The sequence below is a fragment of the Hydra vulgaris genome, chromosome 12 (genome assembly GCF_038396675.1).
Source record: "Hydra vulgaris chromosome 12, alternate assembly HydraT2T_AEP".
NCBI classification, from domain to species: Eukaryota; Metazoa; Cnidaria; class Hydrozoa; order Anthoathecata; family Hydridae; genus Hydra; species Hydra vulgaris.
Window position 1 is genome coordinate 70,031,860 of NC_088931.1, and position 10,641 is coordinate 70,042,500.

The window sequence follows — 10,641 nt, forward strand, 5'->3', positions numbered from 1 at the left end:
AAACTTTGCATTAAATTTTTATAATTTAATAATTCTTCATAATAATGGAATAAATAAGTTGATTCTTAAATTAGATGTTTTAATCTTATTTACTAATATCATTTGATACATAGTGTCGAATTATAACAGCATCAAAGTTAATACAAAATATGTTTAATTGAAACATTATATTTTCATATTTAACCAAAAATCACTGTTTTACGTTGAATAGTTTTTTAAAAAGTGAACAGCAGAGGGGGTAAAATTTTTAAAATTGGGGTGGGATTCAGAATTTTAAAAACTTTCAAAAATCTTATTATTACTTTTTTTAATGGATACACACAAATATATAGATTACAACACACACAAAAATATACATTATACACACACAGATATATATATATATATATATATATATATATATATATATATATATATATATATATATATATATATATATATATATATATATATATATATGTATATATATACATATACATAAAATTGAGTGATAGACAAAGTGATTGTAAATTGCAAATTGCGATGGGTCAAGCCTTTTCAAGATTCCTATATTGAAAGTTTACTATTTAAAGCTATCGCTAATTTTTACATTCCTGGGTATAAGTATTTATGAAAAAGAGTTTTATTATGTTTTACAACAATGTTGACACAATGTATACGCTTTTGAAGTTGATTAGTAAATAAAAGTAGTAAATAAAATTTTCTAAACTTCTTTAGTCCAAATCTCTTTCTTATATAAGTTAGTTAGTATATTCTACAAATAGAGTGATAAATGTTCTTAAAGAACAGAGCAGTAATGAATTGGTACTTCAACAAGTTGTTTCTCCATCAGTAGGTTCATCAGGAAGCTTCCTGATGTTGAAGACAAAAATTAGATTAGTTTTTTTACTGATTTATATATATCTATATATATCTATATATATCTATATCTATCTATATCTATATCAATATATATATATATATATATATATATATATATATATATATATATATATATATATATATATATATATACATACATACATACATACATACATACATATATACACATATATATATATATATCAATATCTATACATATATATATATATACATACATACATACATACATACATACATATATATATATATATATATATATATATATAACTATATATCTATATATCTATAAATATATATATCTATAAATATATATGTATATACATATATATATATATATATATATATATATATATATATATATATATATATATATATATATATATATATATATATATATATATATATAGATATATAGATATATATATATATATATATATATATATATATATATATATATATATATATATATATATATATATATATATATATATATATATATATATATACAACCCGTAGATGTTGTCCGAAAGTTTTTTCCATATTTTGTTGACAAAAAGTAAAAATTAAAATGCAAGACCGGAATTATTTTTTTTTATTAATTGATAGACTGCCTGCCCCAACAAAACCCTCAGTCGATGTAGTAACACTCACTTGCGGGTCAGGCTAAAAGATAGTAGATGTAGAAGCACTCCCTTGCGGGTCAGGCTATTTGTCAGTCGATGTAGCAGCACTCCCTTGCGAGTCAGGCTATTTGTCAGGCGATGTAGCAGCACTCCCTTGCGAGTCAGGCTATAAGATAGTCGATGTAGCAACACTCCGCGCATGATTTACAGTAAAAAAAATAAAAATAAAAACATTTTATTAAAAAAAATAAAAATAAAAACATTTTATTAAAAAAAAATAAAAACAAAAACATTCTTTATATTGTTAAAAACATTCAGAATGTTTTAAAAACATTGAGAATGTTTTTAAAAACATTCTGGTCAATCAAATTTGCGTTTTTGTTGTTTTTTTATATAACAATTAATTTGTAATTAAATTAATGGTTTTGACATTCGTCCAACACGAAAATGTTGGACGAAAGTCAAAAGTAATTAAAAGTGACGTATGTGTTGGCGTAAGAATCACTTTTTTCCTTCCGCTCTTCCCAAAGACAACAAACTATAGATCTATATCTATATCTATATCAATATATCTATCTACCTATATATATATATATATATATATATATATATATATATATATATATATATATATTATATATATATATATATATATCTCAATATATTTATCTACCTATATATATATATATATATATATATATATATATATATATATATATATATATATATATATATATGTATATATATATATATGTATGTATATATATATATGTATATATATATATGTATAAATATATGTATATATATATGTATATATATATATATATATGTATATATGTATAAATATATGTATATATATATGTATATATATATATATATATATATATATATACATATATATATATATATATATATATATATATATATATATATATGTAGTTAAAATATAATAACGTGAAGCTCCCAATTTAAAATTAGCAAGGACTCAAAAGATCATAGTAAAAAAAACCTATAGGCTCAGAGTTAAGGTATTACGCTAAACTCAGAGAAAACGTAACTACGTGCTACGAAGAAATTATTAAAACTGATTGATTTTTTCAATGTGAAAAAATCATTGTCGTTAACAATGAAGATCATTCATTCAAATGATGAAAAAAATTATTTTTTCTCCTAGGTTCAGACTTTTAAATATCTTTAAAATTGTTTTTTTATTCTTATTATTCAAAAAATATATTTTTAATGTTTATCTTAAGTTAGAGAAGTTACATAAATTTTCGCATTTTAATTCATAATATACTATAAAATAAGATAATATATTTATATTTTAAAAAATGATAAACTAAATTAGCTGGTAGAGTACACCTAAAAAAACAACAACAAAAAACTAAAAATAAAACTTGCAATAAAACACATCAATAATGTTATATTTAGGTAAAACATTAAAGGAGATAATTAAATATAAATAGATTTTTTACATTTAATTTAAAATATAAAAATCTTTAAAACAATATTTATAAATACAAAAATTTTTTTTTTTTAAATTTGCAAATATGAAATTTACACAAATTTTTTATTTGTGAATAAAAATAATATTAATTTTTGTATTTAAATATTTTATCTATTAAAATTCCTAGTATATTAGATATTTAATGCAGTAAACAAACCTCTGAAATGCCTTTGTTGCTTATTAAAACTTTTTTTAAATAGCATATTGCAATGAAAGCTACAAGAAATTCATTGAACTGTCAAAAAGGTTTTGTTAAAAATTTAATACTATTCAACACTTTTTTTTTTTACATATATAATTTTAAAAATGAAAATAAATATAAAAAAAAACAACAGAAGTAAATAATTGTTTGAACTTTTTAAAACTGTATTTAAAAGTGATGTCCGCAATTAAAATAAATCCAAGAATCAAATTCATTCATTCAAATCCAATTGCAAACAATTGTCTTTCGTTCATTTCTCTCTCTACTATATCATGCAAAGAAAAGAATTGATTTAAATATAAAAAACTTAAGAAGATTGCTCAGAATGAAACAAGTTGAATAATTATAATTTATAAAATATAAAAATATTCCTGCTATAAATGTAACTCACCAAAGAAAAAAAATCAGTTCAAAGATATTTATGCATTATAACTTAATTTGCACAAATAAATTGAGTTTGAGAACCACCATGGTTTGCCATTATATGTAAGAATGCAATGGTTTTTTTTTTCTTTTTCCACTTCTAAATTCCCAATATCATGAAAAGGCTGTATAAAATTTTTTCCTGGCTAACACCCTGTATATATACATATACATATATATATATATATATATATTATATATATATTATATATATACTATATATATATTATATATATGTATATATATATATAGATATATATATGTATATATATATATATATATATATATATATATATATATATATATATATATATATATATATATATATATATACATGTATATATGTTTAAATTTTTTTTTAAGAAAGAGATTGGGTATAATATATTATTAAAAAAAAGTTGTTGAGGCATAAAGGATATAAACTAATCAAAAAATATTTTAACATTATATTGGCTACACAGCAAGTAAATATGTGAATTCAACTCATTCAAGAAGGCATCGTAATGTTTAAAAATTTTAGTAAACTTTCAATAAATTTGCAGAGACAAACGTTTATTAAAAAAACTGCAAAAACGCAAATTTAATTGACCAGAATGTTTTTAAAAACATTCTGAATGTTTTTAAAACAAACTAATCAAATCAAATATGAAAAAAAAAGAGTCATTTAAAATGGTATTAAGAACAAAATCATGTAACCCATTAAGTTTAGTATATCAAGACAGAGCTGATATTTACTAGCCATTGTGTTTTAAATAAATTGTTATTAGTAACTGTAAAAATCTAAAAAAAAAAGTAGCAAAAAAAAAAAAAAAAACACTTACCAAGTATTATTTGAGGGTATTTATTTTTTTGAAAATTTTTATCCTTCATTGCTATCTCATTGCTGCCTTGAAATAGAGAAAAACTTTGAAGCATTTTAAATTCATCTTCTATGAGTTTTTTTCCAGAGGAAAAGTCTTTTTTAAGCAAATTGTTAACAATTGTTGGGAAATTTGACATTGAAATACTAGTTTGACCGCATGTTACTGCTTCATAAATTGCATCATAAACAAATATATATTGCTCTTTTGATTGAACCATTTGCATTCTGTTTTGACGAATAGTTTCAAAATAATTGAAAATATCAACTTTTTGTTCTGATTTGATTAACTGCAACATTTCATCAAGTAAAATGAAAACACCTGTGCGACCAACTCCACCACTGCAGTGCACAACAGTTAGAGATTTATCTGAATATGGAACTAAACATCGGAATCGATGGCAAAAGTTTAGCAGCATTGCCGGGTATTCAGGAAAACCATTTTCAGACCAAGATGTAAACTGCATATGTATAAAATGATGATTTACTTTTTGAAAATTCAAAGAAATATAACGAATAATAAAATCAGCAAAGTTTTCTGTTTTTGTAACACAAACATTAAGACCTCCATATCCTTCATTACTTTCCGGCCAATATTGAGCAGATTTTATTTTATCATTTTCAACGAGATTAGTAAGCATAATCACAGCTTTTGGCTTTTCCTGAAAAATCATTTGCCAAAAGTCAACAACAGTTTCATTTTTAGGAGCTTGGGTTGCAATGTAAGTTACTTTTTTGGAGTAGGAGGGTATATAATTTGCATTAATATAAGTGTTTTCATAATTAGTGAAACTAGGAACTAATTTGACTAACGAGTAATCATATGGGACAATATTTGCATATCTATTTTTATGTGGATGTTTTGTAGCTTCATTGTGTGGATATATTTTGTCTTTAGAAACACTTTCATATTGTGTCACAAGATCTTTGTAACCATTTTTTTTTACATTCAAGTAATAAGCAGCAAATTCATTAACAGACAGTGGTGGCCATTTCTGGACAGTTTGTAGGGTACTGTAAGGATTATTGTATTTTAAACACAACTCTATAAAAAAAAAAATCACTAAAATAAACCTCATATATGTTTTTTTTAGTTATTAAAACAGGGAAAAAACTGTAATGCAACCAAGGTACAACAATAAATTTTACCCTGATATTGCATTGCATCTTCATTATTTTTATTATGGATTACTTTGGACTGCATCAAGTTATCTTTTTTAAATTTATTTCTCCTATAAAAAACAAACAAAGCAAAGTGTTTCTTAAACATGTTCTAAAAATTTCAGTATTATAACATAGGACAAAATTAATAAAACTCTAATTAGTGATGTTACAGTATAGATGAGAGATGAGGTTCCACAGCAGATAAAAAGATCACATCATCATCCAATAAGAACAATGGTTGAATGAAACATTGGCTCCTGAAACATCGGAACATCTTAAATCATGTCACTCAATATTATAAACCACTTTAACACTTCAGAAAACCTAAACAACATGTTTCTCAAAAAAGAAAAAAAAGAAAGGAAAGCTGCATAACAAACATCCTATAAACTTATGACATTTTTGACACAATTAACTATGCCCACCAATCAAATATCATCTAGACCAACTTCTTTAAAACATTTTTCAAGATTTCTATTAGCCACACACTACTACACAATACAGAAACCTATGAAATTCTGAACAATAATCCAAAAAATGAATTGATTCAAACAAAGAATTACTATTGCTACTATCACCACCTGAAGATTGTTCTAAACACTTTCCTATTTATTAAAGTTATCATGAAAAACCAAAAACAATGTGTAATACTTGGAGAGTTCATAATCAGGCTGGGTTAATTTAACTAGTATAGTTTTACAAAGTTTTGTTTTGGAAACAAAGCTCTTTGCTATATTTATTACAAGCTACGGTTCACAACAATTCAGGTAGTTTCAAAATGTATGCACACAACACAAAGCTGGTTAAAATTATCAAAAAAAAAAATGAAGATAAGACAATTTTTCAACCTGATCTAGATAAGATCATAAAAATTATGCAAATATGGTCTATAGAACTAAATATGAGATAATCTAAAGTCATACATGATAAATCTTGACCAATTAAATATGACTGAAAAATCAAAGAAAACAGCACAGTCATCAGAGCAGTTTTAGAAATTATTAATTGTAAGAGAGATCTTAGAATTTAAATCTCTAAGAATTTACAATACATTCAACAGCGCAACAAAACTTACAGCAAACAAAACAAATAAAATATTCAGTATTCTTGAGGACTTGTTTGTATCATGAGAAATTGAAATTTGAAAAAAGACATAAAACATATATTAAACAAAATCTAGAGTTTCTTATAAAAGCTTGGTTTCCTTGCCTTGTTGTCGGCATAATTTTTTGAAATGGTTCAACACAATGCTGCAAAAGCCTCTCAAGCCTAGATCTAGATCAATTGTTCTAGTTTCACACACAGCCTTGTATTATAGCACTCAAAATTGTATATCAAACTAGATTTCTTCGCAAGTCAGACTTAAGCTTTCCAACTATGTATTAATGAATAGAATTTGACCAGATAATGTTGTCAATGCCATATCAGTTGAAAAATTTAAGCAATTACTGGACAATCATAAAAGTTAATATTTATCATTTAAAGTAAATACCAAAAAGAAGTATCTGTCATAGAAGTTGCGTATAGATAGATTGGGTATACTCAGATTTACTTAACCATACAATAGTAACAACAACAAAAAATGTTTAACTTTAAATATAATTTTTCTAAAAATTTTTAATATATAAACAAAAATTGAAAATTTTAAAATGAGTTTTTTATTTCAATACTTTATATGTTCTGTAGTATTAATATATAAATATAATAATATATAAATAATAAATATGTTATGTATTTTTTAAATAATAAATATGTTTTGTATTTTTCAAATAATATATATATATATATATATATATGTTTTGTATTATTATAATGAAGCTGAAGTTATTTTTTGTGATGTAACTAAAACTTACATTTTAAGAAATGCGATCAAACTTAATATTAAAACAGGTATCACAATTAATCCAAAAAGGTAGGAGTGTGTTGATGATTTTTTAATAGATGGAGTAAACATGGAAAAAGCTAAAAAAAAAAAAAATAGAATCAGATAATTAAACTAATCAACATAATAAATAAACAAAAGAAAATTTATTAAAATATATATACATATTTGTAGCATATAATTATTTAACAAACACTGATGTCATTATCAACTTGAAAACAAGTTTAACTCTATTAATAAATGGTTGACCAAATTTGTTTGGTTCTGGTTCTTGTTGAAACCAAAAATTCAATATTAGTTTTTATTAGAATATACATTTTAGATTTGCCTTTAATTATGGTTTAAAACTCTGGTAAAATTTTCAAAAATTAACATATCTTATTTTGAAAATATAACCTAGTAACTGACAGTATTACAAAATTACATTATTTGTGTAGTGGATTGTTTTAAAATTAATAAGTTTTTATAATAGCGTTTTTGCTTGAGTATTCAATATTCTTTCGAGACTATTTTTTCTTTGTTGAATAATTCTAAATAAATAAATCTGCACACTTAAAATATTGTATTAAAAATTATAATTTGTAATACAATTTTCTTTCTTAAATGTATAATTTTTACCTTAGAAGGTAAAAACATTATACCTTACTAGGAACTGTGATACACCAGTTCCTACCCTCAGGTAGAAATTTTTACCTTTTCTTTTTAGAGTGTATACATTTTTAATGAACAAATTTATTGAGGTAGTAATAAATCTTCTTGAATCTGTAGTTGCCAATCCTATTTCTTTAAATATATGCTATATTTATGTTTATATGAAATTCTCATTATATGTTTACATGCATTATATTGACTGAGCTCTTTAAATTTATTTATAAGCAAATATTAATTAACAGTTAAAGTAATTGTAAGTATTAACAGGTGTCAACACAAAAAAAATTAAAAAAATTACCAACAAACTCAGGATGCCATGGACTTGTGTATATTCGACCCTAAAACAATTTTAATGAAAAAATAAATAAATTTTTTTTTTTTTTTTTAAATTATTAGTTTTTCTTAAATTATTTTTAACCAATTGTAATATAAAGAGAGTACAATAATTTACTCATTACATTAAAATCAAAAAAGTATAATAGTCAACACATTAAAATTAAAGGAGGGAGTATAACAGTCAACTCATTATATTTAAAACTGCAGCATTTAGGAGACTTAGGAATGGCTCCTTATTAATTTAGGAGACTTTGCAATGGCTCCTTAAAACATAATAAATTAATTGCTGAGTAAACAACTCAGCAATTAGTTTACAAATAAAATAAAAAGTAATGTTTTCACACTTATATTACAAATATTTTAAAATTTAAAAATTACATCATCTAGAAGAATTCTTTGAAACAAAGAATATGTTTGACCAGCAATCAGTTTACCATTTAAATAACGATTAGTATTGTTTTGATCATTACTAACTTGATAACCTTCAAACTTATCAACTGAAAAGTATTCATTGTTGCCTAAAACACACAACAAAAAAAAGTTAAATAAATATTGCAATGTAGTTGACTTTTATCATGTTAAACATATGATTGAATAAATTAAATCACATAATATAAACAATAATGACAAAGCTAAGGATTTGAGCAAAAAATATATAAAATCTAGATAAAATACAAGAATGTTATCTCAATGTGAAAAATTAGATCCAGCAGGAAAAAGAGTTCAGGAAAAAAGTTTGTCAGAACAATGCCTAATGTTGCTTTGTAAGAAAGTAATCTGATGATGTAGGAGTATGAATATAATGAAATACAAATAATAATAAAGTAAAAATATAGCGATAAAGTTATAACAATAAACACCTAAAATATGAAAATATAAAAACACCAAAATCAGTATGAATATTATTAATAACTGAGATCCTAGAACTTTAACTCAAAAAAAAATCAAAAGTAAACTAATCAGACATAATTAATAACTGTATCTGAAAGACACGCAACATTCTTTTTAACAATTTTCTAGATAATGTTATGATGCTTGAATAAATATATATAAAAAAAAACAAAGTTGCTGGTGATTATATCTATAATATATTTATAATATGATACAAAAGCTTGACTAACAAAACTAAAACTAAACATTTTATTCTACTATATGAGCTTTTTTATCAAAAAACCCCCTGAAAATGCAAGCACTATATATATATATTTATATAAATATACATTCACACATATATATATATAAATATATATACATAAATATATATGTATATATAAATATATATATATATATATACATGAACATATATATGTATGAATATGTATATATATATATATATATATATATATATATATATATATATATATATACATGAACATATATATGTATGAATATGTATATATATATATATTTATATATATATATATATATATATATATATATATATATATATATATATATATATATATATATATATATATATATATATACCATATCATTTAATACAAAGTTAAAAATTATTGTTTCTAAACAGATCTGGTGCTCTGTTAACTCCAACTAACCAATCATTCTTGGCTGCATCTACAGTAACTAACCAATCAGCTTCATCTACAGACCTTCACAAAACTGCAACAATCCTAATTTTCCAAATTCAACATTTAATAATGAAGTACTAAAATTAATTACAGCTGCAAACAGTGCAGTAAAAAATAAAAAATACCAAAGTTTTTTATTGCTGGAGATTTCAGTTTCCTTTGTATCAATTGGTCAAAAGACTGTTTCGATAAATAGTATTAAAACTAGCCTAGATAAAAAGTTTATTAATATGCTATATGAGATAGCTCTTTCACAAGCCATCCATTAACACCCAAGATTATCTAATATCCAAATCTTTTTAGAGAATTAGCGATATAACAATCTCTGCTTCACTCAGCTTAACAAAACAAGGAAATGCAGCTATTTCATGGAAATACAATCTAGCACATAAAAGATATACAGAACATCCATAATGATCTCCAACCAAGTTAAAACTTTCACAAAAATTTTCCTCAATATTACTATTACAAAAACTACTGTTGAAATTTAGACAATAACAAATTAATTGGAATAGATGGA

At 22.9% G+C, this 10,641-nt stretch overlaps 1 protein-coding gene across 3 annotated transcripts in view; it reads right to left on the reverse strand.

The window, feature by feature from the left end:
- LOC136088971 (receptor-type tyrosine-protein phosphatase S-like) overlaps window positions 1-10,641 on the reverse strand; it is a 160,937-nt gene that overhangs the window by 30,275 nt on the left and 120,021 nt on the right. For all 3 annotated transcript variants that reach the window (XM_065814261.1, XM_065814263.1, XM_065814262.1), the window contains exons 16-20: window positions 8,908-9,047; window positions 8,492-8,531; window positions 7,514-7,622; window positions 5,646-5,728; window positions 4,459-5,541 (exon numbers count right to left, since the gene is read on the reverse strand). In XM_065814261.1, coding sequence (XP_065670333.1) covers window positions 4,459-5,541; window positions 5,646-5,728; window positions 7,514-7,622; window positions 8,492-8,531; window positions 8,908-9,047 — 1,455 coding nt within the window. The remainder of the gene's footprint in view (window positions 1-4,458; window positions 5,542-5,645; window positions 5,729-7,513; window positions 7,623-8,491; window positions 8,532-8,907; window positions 9,048-10,641) is intronic.